The 15,907-nt window shown below is 41.4% G+C and overlaps 1 protein-coding gene across 6 annotated transcripts in view; it reads left to right on the forward strand.

Annotated features, from left to right (window-relative positions):
- Positions 1 to 737: 737 nt before the first annotated feature.
- Positions 738 to 15,907, forward strand: part of MAST2 (microtubule associated serine/threonine kinase 2) — a 187,115-nt gene continuing 171,945 nt past the window's right edge. For 3 of the 6 annotated variants that reach the window (XM_054637889.2, XM_054637892.2, XM_054637893.2), the window contains exon 1: positions 739 to 1,138. In XM_054637889.2, coding sequence (XP_054493864.2) covers positions 971 to 1,138 — 168 coding nt within the window. In that variant the 5' untranslated portion in view covers positions 739 to 970. Of the gene's footprint in view, positions 1,139 to 3,855; positions 3,923 to 15,907 lie in introns of all 6 variants that reach the window. The other 3 variants (XM_077182468.1, XM_077182469.1, XM_077182470.1) reach the window with 2 other exon arrangements.

Raw genomic sequence — 15,907 nt, forward strand, 5'->3', positions numbered from 1 at the left:
TTGCACCCTCCTGAGATTTTCACGGACAATTAAGAATTTATTGACAGGGAAGCTGGATTGTGCTGGACATCTGAGCTGATCTCGGATCACAACCATAGGGACAGGATGACGCACAGAAAGTTCTACCTGAATACGAGGAAGAACTTTACTCTGTGGGTGACCACACACCCGTACAGATTGCCCAGAGAGATTGTGGAGTCTCCGTCCCGGGCGATGTCCCAGAGCCGTCCGGATGCCATCCTGTGCCCCGTGCTGGAGCAGGGAGGCTGGAGCAGATGAGCCACTGCGGTCCCGTCCAGCCTGACTCACTCTGTGATCCACAGAATGGCAGAATCGCAGAGTGACAGCACGGTTCAGGCTGGAAGGGACCACAGTGCCTCATCTGCTCCAATCTCCCTGCCCCAGATCCCGAGGCACTGGATGGCATCCAGACGGCTCAGGAACATCCTCCGGGAGGGAGACTGATTCTGTGGGACACGAACGCTGCCCTCACGCCCGCGCGACACTCCCGCAAGAGGCATCCTCATCTCACACCGCCCAGCCTCCTCCTGCGAGGCAGCCCCGGCACGCACGCAGAGGCCGTTCCGCCCGGCAGGGCCACCGCTGGCCGGGACAGCCCAGCCCGGACCCCGCCGCGGAGCCTCCCCGGGGACCCCCGCACCCGCCCGCCCTCAGCGCCCACGAGTCTCGCTCCTCCTCCCGCGGCTCTCGCGATAGCGGGCGGCAGGCGGCGCGCGGGGCGGGAGGGGGGCGGTGCCGCGGCGGCCGCGCTCGCTGACAGGCGGCGGGAGCGGGAGCGCGCGGCATGTCCGCGCCCGCGCGCCCCGCGCGCAGGTGCCCGCGGCCGCCCCGCCGCCCCGGCGCTCTGTGACCGCCGCCCGCTATGGGGCCCCGGCCGTGCCGCCGCCGCCGCTGAGGAGGAGGAGAAGAGGAAGAAGAAGAAGCGGCCGCCGCCGCCGAAGCCGCCGCGATGAGGAAGGGCCGCTCTCGGGGGGACAAAGCGGCGCCGCCGCCGCCGGCGCGGAGGGAGCCTGGGCGGGCGGTGTCCGGCACCGCGGCGGAGCGCAGAGCCGCCCTGCTGGGGGGCGGCGGCAGGAAGGAGCCGGAGGATGCCCGGGCCGCGGGGGCGGCGGAACGGGTAAAGCCGGGGCGTGGGGCGGGGGTCGCTGTTGTTATGGAGACGCGCCCCGCGTGGCGGGGCCGGTCCGCGCCCGCCCCGGGCCGGGACCGGGGCGCTCCGGCGGGGGGAGCGGCGGCGCCCGGTGCGGCGGCAGCCCCCGAGCATCCTCGCGCGCTCCGTGCGCGGCTGCCGCAGGTAGATGCCCCCAGAGGAGCGGAGGGTGGGAGCGGTGGCGTGTCCGTGTCGGTGCTGACGGCGTGGCGTGAGTGAGTGAGTGAGTGAGGGCTGCGGGAGCCGCGGTGCCGGGAGTCTGCCCGCGTGCCGCGGAAGGCGGGGGAGGATGCAGTGGAGTCGGGTGTGTGCTGTGTGCTGGCTGGTGTTACTAATCGCAGAGTACATCTTTCTAGTAACCCTCTGTGGGTCACTCCTAATCGCGATGGTAATTATGATGCGTTTTCCAGCATTTTAGGTCTTAATTCCAGAAGTGGTTTGTTTAGGAAACATACCGTACCTTTGCAGAGACTTGAAAATGCGCAGGCTTGTTACATGTGAGAGTGTGTAAGTTCAGCATGTCCACTTTCATGTCTTTCATACCTACAAAAATAGGATCTACTGATTGGTGTTTAGGATTATAAGGATGAGAGACCAGAGAGATACTAAATCAAGTTTAGGATCATCAACACTTTGGTTTGGTAGGTCCTAGTTCTACAAGAGATAAAAATGGGAGATGACACTTTGCAGTGAAAAAATGTAGGTGAGAACTAATGCTATTTTTTTGTTTATTTGAAGAGAAGGAGAAAGTATCACAAGTATGAAGATTCCTGGGATGCAGTAATTCATTGCTGTGTTTTGCCATTTTTTGGAGCAAAGAGAAAATCTAGGTTCTTTGTCAAAAAGGTGTTTTAAGTTTACGTCATTGTTGCAGATGCACAGGTTTATGCTGTTAAAAAATAATTTCTTAGGTTTTTTTCCCTAGAAAAGCTGGATTACATTGCCTTCAATTATGGGAGCCTTGGATTTTGGCTTTGACTAATGGATATCTCTTGAATACAGATTTATCAGACTGGGCCCTTGAAGAGACCTCTATCATTTTATTCTCTAGTGCTTTGTTAAGCCAGGTGGTTAAAAGGGGCTGCTGCTTCTGATGTTTATTCTTTCCCGAAACAACTAAGGAATACTATAGTCTTCATTTAGGGAAGAAAATCTAAAATCAGAAGAGGTCACCTGGTATCTTCCCAGCTGTCTGGGAAATGGGCAAATTTGTAGAGCAACCAAATGCAGCAACAAGGTGTTTGTTGTACTGTTTTGACGTATTGTTTATTATATTGACATGGAAATTGAAGGAAATTATTTCCATTCTTGGTGGTGTGAATGAAACTTACAAATGGTACACACAGAACATGCTATGTCTTGAATAATGTATTGAACACTTGGGCAGTTTCACTGAAACAACCCCACTGCTGCAAACCAGGAAAGGTGCAAATTCAGAAGTGTCCGTTTTTGAGATGCACCTGGCTTTTTAATGGGAAATAGTGCCAATCTGTGTTTAACTTGGGCGCTCTGACTAGGACCTGAAGTGACTTGTAAGAACAGATCTTTGTGTGCTGGCAGGTATTCGGTGTGTTGGAAGAGGAATTTTTCAGCTGAAGTTAAGAAACTCAACCGTGTGTGAGATACTCCCCAAACTTCTAAGGAGAAGCTCTCATCCTCTCTCCCCTTTTGTCTTTCATTTAAGGTTTTGTAAGTGTGGTAAACAGCTGCAAATAAATGGGTGTGTTGGACAAATTGACAAACAGCATTTCTGTCTTGAATACCAATAATTCAGCATTTATTTAAATGTTGGTAGTTGGTAGTGTGCGTGTGGTAAAAAAGGCCTTCTGAGATGCAAAAGACAGTGAGACACTCCATTTTCACTGATCCAGCCTGTAGCTTGACAAGTATTTCCTTTGGGGCCCTTCTGATTTAAGTAGCCCAGTTGTTCCCAAGTCTGTAATGTGCCCTCAGCAGTGCCAGTGCAACAGTGTGCACAGCTGCAGCAAACCATTCTGGATTAAATTCAGATCTCTTTGTTTGCCATACATTTGCACAAGTTTGTGGCTGGGAGAGGCTGAGCTACTCCAGTGTTGAAAAAAATCCATATCAAGCTGTGACTGCAGCAGTTAATCACTGTACTGACCTTAAGGCCTTTGAAAATCTGGTCCTTTGCTCTGCTTGTAGTTCCGACGTGCACACGATGAATGTTTGCGCTTTCTCGTGCGTTATGCAAGAATTAAGAGTGGCTGTGCTTGGGCACATTAAAGATCCCTCTCGCCCAGTATCCTGCCTCTCCCAGCTGCCAAGAACAGATGCTTGGAGAAGAGTACAGTGTATATTGAGGAAATGCCTCTCCCAGCCTCCAGTAATTTGTGGCTCATAGGTTTCCTGAACCAGAGGTGATATTTGTTTTTAGAGCCCCCAGTGGGTTTTTTCTTCTATGAATTTGTCCAATTAGTGTTTGAAGCTGGGTATGCTTGTAGCATCCACAACATCCTGTGGCTGAGTTGTAGGGCTTAAACACATTTTGTGTGGAAAAAACACTTATTTTTGTTTGCTTTTAAACTTTCTGCCTGCTTGGTTTCAAGCCTTGCTTGTACCTTCTTGTATTGGAAGATGCAGTGAAAAGGAGAATCTATGTTATTCTGTGTGCTTTATGGGTTGATGACTTTTATTTACCATCCCTTGCTTGACTTTTCCAGAGGCTTTTCAGAAAGAAGTTACTCTACCCTTTCAATGTCCTTGCTGTCTTCTTTGCACCTATTGCAGGTATGTTTCTGAGTGGAGACAGTGATGCAGGAATCCAAGGAACAGGGTTGGGTTACAATAACCAGGACCAGCTACAGTATTTCAGCATATGCCACCCAATAAACTTACATGCATATTAGATTTCATTCTTTAATCTTCTGCATGCTTTTTTAGACAATCTTTAGGCATTGAATTGGCACTTCTGTGGAACTATAGTATCTCCAGTCACTCTTTTAAGTGGTAATACCTAGTTCAGAACTTGTGATTGTGTACCTGTTTTTTAATACTATGCATAAATTTACAATTACCTGCTATTTTACAGCCCACTTAAACAGTATCATTAAAGCCTTCTTCAGATCTTTGGTCATTGCTTTTGCAATCTTCAATAACTTTAAGCATCGTCAGCAAACTCTGTCACATAAGTGTCAAACTTCTTTGCTAGATTTTGCCTTAAAATATGGAAGGTGTTGATCCCAGAAGAGACCCTTGTGAAACTCCAGTGGTGATCCTTCTTTTTTGGGAAAAAGGCCAATGGCTCCAACTTCCTGTTCATCAGTCATTAATTCATGACTGAATTGTCCTTCTTACTCTGTGACATTTTAGTTTCATTGATTGAGGGCATCTTTGTCAAACACAGCCCACTTGGATTTCAGTAAAGGATTAGCTTAATCATGCTATGATTGCTGACTGCACTGAAGAAGAAAAATGGGAAGTTGAGGTGAAAGTGATTGTTGCTCATCAATGACAGTCACCCTCATCCAGAGGCACATTTCAAGCACTAGGCTGTTTCCGTATCATGCTGACATAATTTGATTTACTGATATTTATAGTGAAAGATTTGACGTGGATCATAGCCAATATTTGTCAGAATTGCTTTTGTTAGCATTTTTTCTTCAGGTAGAAGACTAAGTCCCCATAGAAAGGATTCTTCAGTTTCTAGAGGAGATGGCTGTAGAGGTTTTGATGGAAGTGTACAAGGTCGTGGTTGGTCTGCAGGGGGTAGGTAGCAAACAGCAACTCGCTGTGTCCTCTGGTATCAAGTGATGACTCAGGCTTTGCAAGAGGTGGATCTTCATGCTGAAGGTAATACCTGTACTTTGTATTTTTTTCCCCAAGGGATGTAATAGATGCAAAGGAGGAGATTAAGAGTGAACATTATTTAATAGGTAGGCTGGATCCACCTGAGGAAAACACCTGAAATCAGCTAAATCGAAGAGAACATTGTAACGGGGCAAATGCATGGTGCTTGCTTTTACTTGTCTGTGTGGAATGTCTTTGTTATTTTTTCCATGAGGAGTGGGAGCTAATGTGTCCCTAATAAATCTAAATGCTGTATTCCTCTAAAAGCAGAGCGATGATAAACAGAGGTGAGGAAAACTGAAGTATTGTCGCAGGTCCAGTGGGATGGAGGTTGAGAGAGAGTAAAAACAGAGAATACTGAGCATCACTGAATGACATTTTCTGCTCTAAAGGCATGCAGGGAACTAGGGAGTGCAACCCAGGGGTGCTTGCTTGGATATGTGACAAGGTGAGGGAACAGAAACGGGTCCTATCACTTCTGACAAGCTTCCCACTATTGCTGTGGGTGGCCAGGTGTGCCACCAATTTCTGCTTGGATGCAAAGTATTTCCTGAGCTTTTAACAAGCTGAGTTACAATCAATTCATTTAACAATAACTGTCTCTAGGAACTGTAGTGCTACAAACTTTCTGAGAGTAACAAAAATATTCCTTTTTTTCCCCCACCTGTCTTAGAAACATTTTAGATCTTTCTGTCCCAAAGCCAAAATAGAGCACTGAGGTTATCCAGTGTGCTGTCTGTGGATCTTTCCTGAAAGATAAATTAAAACAGCTCTCTTAGAAACTGATCTTATCTTAGCATTAGATCATGGTGTGTTTGTCACCTCTTGTGAAAGCTCTGCCAATGTTTAATTATTCCTGCAGTTAGAAAACTAAACGACATCTTAACTTCAACGCTTGTTTTGTCTAATGGCCAACTTTCAGCTGCAGAATATGCTTGTGCTAGCACAGGCAGTAAAAATTCTCTACTATCTGATCTCTGTTCCATGTAGAAGTATTTGAAACGTAAAATTGAGCTTTGGTTGGAACAGAAGGCACTGAGTTCTTTTGCTTCTAGAACTCTGTGCATTTCCCTCTTGATTGTTCTTGGAGTGTTTGCCAAACCCAGGTAATACTCTGGCAGCAGCCTGGAATAGTGTGATCGCAGACAAGCTTCCTCCTTCACTACTTTTGGATACTTGTCTTTTTGCAATTTTGGGGATTGCATTACCACAGTTGGGTGTGTCATATGAGAGAGGGTTTTGTAACATTATGCATATGTGGATATTTCTCCTCCATCTATGAGTAAAATCATGCAAATTGGTCCAAGACTACTTGTAAACGATAGGTTACAAAGCTTATTACTCCCTTCATGTTGTCATTATATTTTGATTTTTTTTTTTTTTTTTCTTGGAAGGAATAGCAAAGGATCTTTTCCACTGACTTCTCACCCTGTTCTTTTTTGGAAAGCAGTCAGTGACCAGCAGGGAGAAACTGGCCAAACCCCAGAGTGCTACTCAGATTTATTTTGTCTCCACAACTGCAGAGAAGCTGTTACCATGCTTTCCTTGCTGCGTGGCAAGCCTGGAAACTGAAGAGATCTTTCTTTTTTCCTAATTAGAACTTCTGTACTTCAAATATACTAAGTGTTTTCTTTTCTTTTCCCTCTAGGTCATCAGTGCTAGTAAAGGCAGTACCCCTGTTGTGATGAACTCTGTATGTAGACTGCAGAACAGTTTGGTGTTCTTTGGTTATTTCTACCATGAGTCTTCCCTTTTGATTGACAAGTGAAGAATAAAGTTTTTGGAGTTCAGTTGGCGTTTTGCTTCTCAGTTTTCTCTACAGCTCTGACTCTCAGGCTGCTGATCAGAGCTCTGTTGCAGCTCTCCCAGTCATGGACCTTGTGGGTAACAGCTCACAACACTCAAAGCTGTTCTTTATAACTTCATGTCAAAACCTACAGGCTGGGATGAAACTTCATCTGAAGAAGATGAAGGTTTATTTTCAAAATTCAAGCACATAAACTGAATCAAATGGACTTACTGTTAGCCATGCAGATTGAATTTGCAATCTAGTGTAATTTTTACTATTCACATCAAATATTCTATAAAAGCCAGTATAGCTTAATCATAGCCAAATATATTCTGTAAACATCATTGCCCCTTTTATTAAAGGAGGGATGGAGTGCTGCTAACTTTTAGAAGATCAGGAATCATCTGTTTATATAAATGGTTATTACCACCTGTTCTGTGAAATTGTTTAGGGTTGATTTTAGGGTAGTTCTGACCTGTGTCTGTTTTGTCAAGGGAGTTAAAGAAATTTCCTAAGGAGGACATTGGTAAAGACTCCTGAATTACAAGTTGTGATTGTAAGTTGCCAGTAAAAACTCAGTTACTGTTTGCAGACGTCAAACTTCCTTTTCTCATCTTCCTTTGTTGCTGTCTAGCTCTTTTTCTTATGGCAGGAAGAAAGCAAAAAAAAAAAAGTGCTGTTTTCTAATAAAAAGCACAATTCTAGCCTGTGGAGCTTCTAATATGGTTAACCAGAGTCCAGAGTGCATGGCTGGCTGGCAGGCATTCTTACTTATCCTCAGACTTTATTTTCTGAAGTTTATTCCCTTTTCTGTGGAGAAACAAAGGTAGTCAAGAGGCCAGGGTGTAGCTGTGGAGGAATCAGATGTTCTCTTGTGACATATGTGGTTCTATCTTTGTTTTCTTCTTGGTCCTTTTTTCTGAGGAGGCAGGAAAAGAAATCAGAAAGAACAAACCTGTCAGTGCCCCATAGGTGTGTCTCACTGCCTGCCATAAGCTGATTCTTGTTGATCCCAGAGCTGCTTCTACCTGACTTCTTCATTAGCCCTAGTTTTGCCTTTCTGTGCCCTCATCAAACAGAGATGGCAGCTCCAGGCAAGCTCTTCCTCTGAGTTCACTTCTGTGTTCATACCAATGTTTAAAAATATGGGGTGCTGAAAAAGTGACTGAGGGAAAGAGTCATCTAAAAGCAGGCAGAGTGGAATAGAATCAAGGGATCAATTCTGTAATGTGCTTATTAGATAATAAGAGAATTGAGCCAAAAGAGAAATCCAGATGCAGACAAAAGGGATGTGGAGTCAAGTGACCAATTCTGCAATGGGCTTATTGGGTAAGAGCAAAGTGGCACCAGAGGGCTGATGGCACTTTGCTGGCCTGAGAAAATGGAATCATCACTTCTCTCAAAGTTGAGTATTAATGGACAAATTTCTGTTGTGTAAATCAATATTTAGGTAGGCATTGCATCAGCAGCTTAGATGATTCAGCTTGCCCATGTGAGATTTCGATTTCCTGTCACAAGTGAAGAGTAAGAGCAAATATTGTATTAGCCACAATAATTTCATATCTTGCATATTAGAATAGCTAAGCAGGCGGTGGAAAGATGCAGTACACTTTATTTCTTGTCCAAAAGCAGAATAGAAGTGAAGGAGCCAAGCGAATTCTTCTGTCAGAAGTGCTAGGGTTTGGTGTGGCACTGCTTTTCTTTAGAATAATTATTAGCCTTAAGGGGGAAGCTGCTGCTGCTTACTGTTTGTTACAGAGCACTTGAGGATAACAGTGGGGTGCTGTCCAAGGCTAGGATTAGGCAGCTGCAAAGCACTCAAAGATTTTGGATATATTCCTGACTGGATGCTTTGGGAAACCAAATAGTAAATCCAAGTGTTATTGTGCTGGAGGAATGGGTATGTGGTATTGACTTTACACCTAGCAGTTGACTTCTTGAGCAAGCTCACCTGCCTTCTTGCAGCCCAGAGTGTAAATGTTGTCCTGCCTGTCAAGGTAGTTTTTAAGAGTCTTTAGAAGGGGCAGTTCTTAATTTTGTTTTGATAGATATTTTTTATTGACCATGCTGCCTGCCATAAGCCAACATTGCTTTAGTGCTATAAGAAAGGCAGTGGATTATTGTAGATATGAGGATAGGCATTTATTTAAAATAAAAGTTTTTCTAAGTCTTATTTAATTCCTATTCATGGAAGCTGAGTAGCTGAAGCTAACAAAGCAGTGAAGACCACCAGGCTGGTGAACTATTTGATAAACCAAAATGCTTTATCCCTCAGCAAGACTTTGTCCCTCAAGAACCACAATAGATAAATGGACAGGTCATATAGAGTCTCAATGATTTCATTTCCACATCAAATAATGGTGTGCTGTGGTTAGTGTATTTTTGTAGTGATGTAGTGCTGTTTGAAGCCTGGTAAAAATGCTGCTCTTTGAAGGAAGAAGCATGAACACTCAAAAACTACCTTTGAAACCAGATTTAGAACTTTTTTATTTGTTCTTCCTTTAAGCTGTGTCTTTTGTGAGTTTTTTATTTAACTTACAGTTAGGTTCCACAAATCTAGTAATGTGTCAGAAGTTATTTTCAAATGTTCTGTTATAAATACATGTTACAGTGCAGTGAGGGAAGAGGGTTCAAGACTGATGGCTTGGTCTTGCAATAATTTGGAAGTCTGGCTTATAATTTTTTTGCTATTTGAAATTGGTCTAGTGTTAATGGAGTGGAGTCTATTATCTACATGGAAAACAGGATGATGCTGTGTTTCTTTCCAGGAAAAAATACTGTCTTTGCTATTGGAGTTGCATCATAAATATTTTCACTTTTTTTTATACATATAGTAAACATTTCTACCAATAAAACATGTTTTAAAACCTTTTAGTTGGTCTGGATTTTTATGAATGTAAAAGCAAGACAGCAATTCAAAACATTCCACATACATGTTTAAATTTCCAGAAACAGATGGCACTGTTGAGGGTGTGTTCTGGGGAGTGTAAGAATTTTTGAAATGTAATTTCTGATTTAGTCTTCATGAGCCATCTATATAGGAAGATTTTCTCTAATGATTTTTGTTATAAGGTGTGACAAGTAATCCACCATAAACATTCTCAGCTGTTTGTAGCCAAAATAAGTTGATTAGTTAATTGATTGATACTTGGCAAATTTTTGTCTTGACATTTACTGAGTCATGCTGTGTTCTGAAACTCTTGTAGGTGTTTAACATATCAGCTAATTCAGCTAATGCTAAAAATACTTAACAAGAGTTATAATAAGAAGCTGATTTTCAGTGCACTGTTAGAATTCACCTTCCATTATCTACTCATTGTTCAAACACCCAGCAATCCATTCAGGACAGATTTCCAGTGAAGTCTTTGCTCCTAAGGGGCTCATTCAGCTGGTCCTAACTTCTTGCAGTGGCTGTGAGCTGTCTTTTGGAAATTGGCTGGATGTACACTGTGTGTGTTTATCACTTGGACATGTTAGCTGCTAGCACAACAGGATTGGAAACCAGTAATAGATTGTGTAGGTCCTGCCATCCCTGTTGAATTTCCCCTCTGGGATTTGATGGAAGAGTTCACAGAGCAGATTGTCTTTCCAGGATGGAAGAGACAGTACAGAAAGGTTACAGTGGTAAACAAATGCTGGCCTGCAGCATTCAGAAGGCAGTTTTGCTAAAGACTAAAATTATGTGTGCAGTTAGACCCAAACTTGAGACGCTTTGTTGTATTTTGTTAATGCAAACAAACAAAAACTAAGTGGAAAAGGTACATCCACCAAGGAGTGAGGGAGGTTCAGTCTGTGGGATGAAAACTTGAGAAAACATTTCAGCTGCATTTCAGGAAGCTTGAAGACTTCTGTGAAATGCAGTACTTGTTAGATTGATTACTTGATGCTCAAGCCTGGTTTCCTTTTATCCTTTAAAAATACAGCTGTCTTGTTTTGAGCTTGATAATGATGATTTAAAAACCTAGTTTTCTAATACATTAGTTTTCTTATATGCCTTTCTGTTGCTATGTATGATGGGAACTTTGTGCTGCAGCCTCTGCAGATTGTTTTCATCCCACTCAGGGTCATACATGTGCAGAAGGACTGCACAAACACCTGAGTTAGACTCTGCAAGTGGTTTGAGCCTAGGTCCATGTTTCCAGGAAGGCTGTCTCTCTGTGCATGTGGAGTTCTTTTGGTGGGGCCTCTTGGGATAGGACAAGGGATAATGGTTTTAAACTGAAGCAGGGTTGATTTAGATTAGATATAAGAAGAATTTTGTACCAAGAGTGTGGTGAGACACTGGAGGAGGTTGCCTAGAGAGGTGGGGGGTGCCCCGTATCTGTAGGGGTTCAAGGGTGGGTTGGAGGGAACTTGAAACAACCTGGTAGAGTGAGAGGTGTCCTTGCCCATGGCAGTGGGGCTGGAACAAGATGATCTTTAAAGATCTCTTCTAACCAAAACCAAGACATGATTCTATGATTTCCAGGTATCCCAGGTGCTAGGCTAGAGATTTGCTTCTCTTTGCATTGAAGGGCGTACAGCTCAGAATAATCAAATTGTGTTTCTCTGCACTCCTAAAATCCCATTTGTCATTATGAAACAAGTACACAAATGACAAAACTACCTTTGTCTTCTATGCAGTTTTAAGAGAGTACAACTTCACTAATGCAAGCAAAGTGTTAAACTCTGGCAAAGACAAAACTAGACAAGAGTGTGTAATGTCAGCGTGGGGTGCTACTTGGAAAAAATGCACTGATAGTGAAATGATTTCATGTCTAGCAATGTTTCTTTGATGTTTGTTCTGTTAATCTGGTAGCTGTGTGTCCTCTGTTCACTGAGGACTCTCAGCAGCTCTCATGACTGTATCGTACTCCAGTTTTATTGTAAAGGAGCTTTTATAATGCCCCAGAGCAAGGAAATGTCATCTCAAAAATGGAATGCCTAGTAATTAAAACAGGTTTATTAGTTGCTAAAATCACAGCATTCAATATTTAGTGTATTTACAAGCATTTTATTATCATAAAAATTACATTTTAATATGGAGCCTTAGTAAAGACCTTTAGAAGGAAATGAGGGAATCAAGTCAGAAGTGATGTCAAGTGTTCTGGACAGCACCAGAAGATCAGAGAACAAATGAATAAATTATAATCACTGTTTTAGAGAAAAGCTTATAAATGAGTTGTCTGGCTACTGGGGTGGCTGAAGGCATTTAGATATTTAAATATCCAGGCATAGATGGATCCAGTGACATGTTAGTAGCAAATAGGTCTTTATTAAATTGCACCTGTGCAGTATGAAGGTGACAAAAATATGACCCTGAAAGCTAAATTATTCATTAATTTAATTCTTTGCACATTCTTTGACATTTAAATTAATCTCTGTTTTTAGGACAGAAGAGAATCTGTTTCCAGGGTTGTTTTGCCAGTTTAGCAGACACTTCAGCAGGAGTGTCTGCTGACTCCAGTCTTTGTTTGAGCTCAAGGCATGGTGCTGTTCATAAACCCAACACTGGGCATTGTTTCTGTTCTCAGGCAGAAGAGAAGAAATACGTCTTGTCCTTGAAAAAAATTTTGGCTTTTGTTCCTTGGTAATGGAACTGTATTACCTTGCTTGGTGAGGAGAAGCTTTTGTGCAGATTATAGAGTTTCCATTTCTTTGTACAGATATTGATAAGAATTGTGAATTAGCTTATCTTTGCCATTTAATGGGATCTGTGACGAGAAGCTAAGGGCTAAACTCTTATTGTGTGTCCAAGGGTTGACTTAGTTTTATTTAGGTCTAATGCCACTGGTAATTTTATTCACAGTTTTAAAATAAATTGATAATTTTTTCCCCTGTTCTGTACATGCAGATCTGCAGTTGAATCTCAGGGAAAATTTGTTCTCAGGAAAAACCTCACACAAGTGCTTCTTATTTTTGGCTCTGAATCGATCTGCTTATCTCATTTGTGGTAGGAAGTGAGAAGGTTGCAGATGCTTTATGGAAACAAAAATATTGATGCCAAAGAATTGGAACTTCACAAAAAAAAATTTTTTTCATGCTCCAAATAGAGATCCTCCTCAGTGATGATAACACCAGATTAAATTGTATTTTGGTCTCTCTTTGTCGTGTTTATGAACAAATAGTGTTTTAACTTTTAGCAGTCCACTGATTCTTGTTATATTTTATTTTGCCAGTAATCTCTGTCTAGCTACAGTTGGTTTCACTACTGCTACTGTTCAGGCCATATCTGTGATCCATGAAAAAAATCCTCGGTAAAAATATTAGTGTTGCTAAAATGGATTCCTGTTCTGTTTTCTGGTTTCATACTTTGCTTTGTGCAATATTTGTTATTCAAGTGAGCTTTAACAGTTATGATCAAGTCATAAAGTTGTATTACCCATCTGTAAGTAGCCACTCAATGTCTGATTAGAAAACCCCCTTGAGCTCACCTGAGTGATTCTCCACCAAAGTTCAGTTTATGAGTTATTTTTCAAATTTTCTTTGTAAGCAGCTTCATTTGAAATAAGCCTTGGAATAGCAGTTGGACATGGATTTCTTTCCTCTGGCCTCCTTAGTCTTGGGACATTTTTTTAAGGCAATATCTCATACTGGACCAATAGATACTTTTATTAGCGATTATACTTCAAACTTAATGAACCTTAACATTTTTCTTTGGAAATTGCTTTTTACAAAACAAGATTAGAACTCTGTATTATTAGTAAATAAGTAATTTTTATACAGCACACACATTTTAATTCACTGTCATTGTTCACTTGTCAAACTTTGTATTTTCAGCTACTATTTTATTTTAAAATGTATTTTATTTGTGCCTTAGACATAGAAAACTCTATATTGTTTTGGGTCAGGAATCAAATATGAATACAGATAACATGTCTTAGGTTTTCCAACTCAACCTGGAGGTTCCTGTCTGAAATATATAAAATCAGATAAAACTTCCTTCCTGGTTCTATTGCTATGAAGCAATTGTTTGTTCATGTAAATTAAATGAACTTAAAACTTACCATTAGGTTTTGTTCATCTCTGTTCCTAAAAGACCAGGGAGTTTACATTCCAAATAAAAATTCATTGGCATGTAACATTTTACTGGGCATTAAACAGAGTTTACACAGGTATAGGTAGGTATTTTATGTTGATTTGATCTTTCCCTGTGAACGAGACAGTGAGACAATGTCATGTGCACAAAAATCAATATAGGTGGAGATCTGAAAGCTCTAAAGTGAGCCATCAGAGTTGCAGGGAATGAGGGTGCCCTGCAGAATCCTCTGGTAAGTCTCCTTTTTATAGCCAATAAGAAATCATAGGCTTCTTAACCTGCACAGATGAAAGTGCAGCTGTTCCTGCTGCTGGTTCCATGAGCAGTTCCCATTCTAGTCTGACTCACAGCCTAGGTCTGCTAACAGGGGTTAAGTTCAGTGTTTTCTGTGTAATAAATATCTGAATAAACAAACTGTGTAATAAATATCTGAATAAACAAACAAGAAAAGTTTGGCTTGCTAATACTGTGGATTAGGGTCTTCAGCAGATCTAAACATGCACCTCTATTTAACCATGTAAAACCTCATAGATAAGAATAGAGAAGTTAAATGAGATAAATTTGATAACACACAGGATGCTCAAGAGAACTTGCAGGAATCCTAGTCAGTGATGCTGGGACTCATCACATGCTTGGCACATCTTTTGAGTCTATTGAAAGAAAATCTTCAGAGAAAAGGTGTTTTGATGTCTTATAAAATCAAGTTTTATTACAAATCCCTTTTTTGGTGGGGGTCATATTTCTTTTAATCCTTACAGCATATGAGTAAGGATGATGAATGATAGAGTTGTTTTGTTTTATCTGGCCAGGAGTTAATTTCCCTGCTCAGTACAACCTTTTAATGTTTGCAATACTCATGCTAGAAGAGCAATGATAAAGGAATGATGTGGCCTTTAATGCTCAGTGTCTTTGTTCTGGCTGGTTTTGTTGTGAGTGCAGCTACTGAGCCTGGTGTGGGGTTTGGAGTCTTGATAGATTGATAGTGGTTTCTTGGAGCCTCTGTGAAGTCTGATACAGACTTTAGAGGCTCTGTTTCTTTTTCTTCCCTTGATGAAATTCATTTGGCTTTAGGCATTTACGAGCTGAATTCAAGAATTACTCTTCCCTTTTGGCTGTTGGGGAGATCTTGAGGTAGATTTGAATACTTTGTTTAAGCCATTTGTGTTTTCATGTAAGGACAAAACATTCAAGCTGATATAATTTAATCATTAATTACCTTCTCTCTTAGACTGTGTTTCCATTAGGAATAAAACAATTCTGCATCTCAATAGGCCTCAGAAAGGGGCTAATAATGCACACAGTTATAAATATTTACCTTTTCTTTTTAACAAGCTTCTTCGTGTGATCCTGCAGCTGGGACACTTCACAAGAGAGTTAACAGCACTAACTTCCCTGGTGAAACATTAAATCTTCTCATTCATTTGTTCTAATCAAACATGCCATGTAACTCCTGAAGAGTTAACAAGAAAAGAAATCTCATTGAAGAACAAGATAAGGAGGGTGTATCTGATAGTAAAGGCTCCTGATACTGGGTCTTTTAGGGAACATTCATTTATTTTTCTTGTTTGTTTGGTTTTAACACTGGGATTTTTTTAACATGAAGTTTTGAGTTTGTAACTTTTTTGTCATCTGTGGTATCATCAACTGCATATGAGTGTGCAGAGGAAGCTGTAGGCATTCAGAATGGTAAATTTGTGCATGATGTGTTCAAAACATTGCTGTGGCAAATAACACTTGGCTTTGCAGTGATTTTGAAAACTTAATATTGACACTAAGTTCAGTTTATATATTTACTGTTGTAGGAATGTTGGAATTTATTGCAAAGTTCTTCAAATAAATCTACTACAGAGAAAAATAGTGTAGAGCTCTTTCTGCCTTTAAATACTGACCCTTTGATAAAATGCAATACATTCTGTAAAGCTTTTCTCTGTTGTTGATGTTGTAAACCAGTATATTATAGCCCCTAAGAGTCTATGTTGATTTACTGTAATTTTCCTTGATTCTGCTGTCTCTGACATTTTTCAGGGTGCTGCTGGCAAGTACATGGGTTAAGCAGATACAGTTAAAAAGAAACTTAGTTGAAAATTCTTATTTAGCCTATAATTTTGGTCTCATGTGG

The sequence above is a fragment of the Agelaius phoeniceus genome, chromosome 8 (assembly GCF_051311805.1).
Source record: "Agelaius phoeniceus isolate bAgePho1 chromosome 8, bAgePho1.hap1, whole genome shotgun sequence".
Taxonomy (NCBI): domain Eukaryota; kingdom Metazoa; phylum Chordata; class Aves; order Passeriformes; family Icteridae; genus Agelaius; species Agelaius phoeniceus.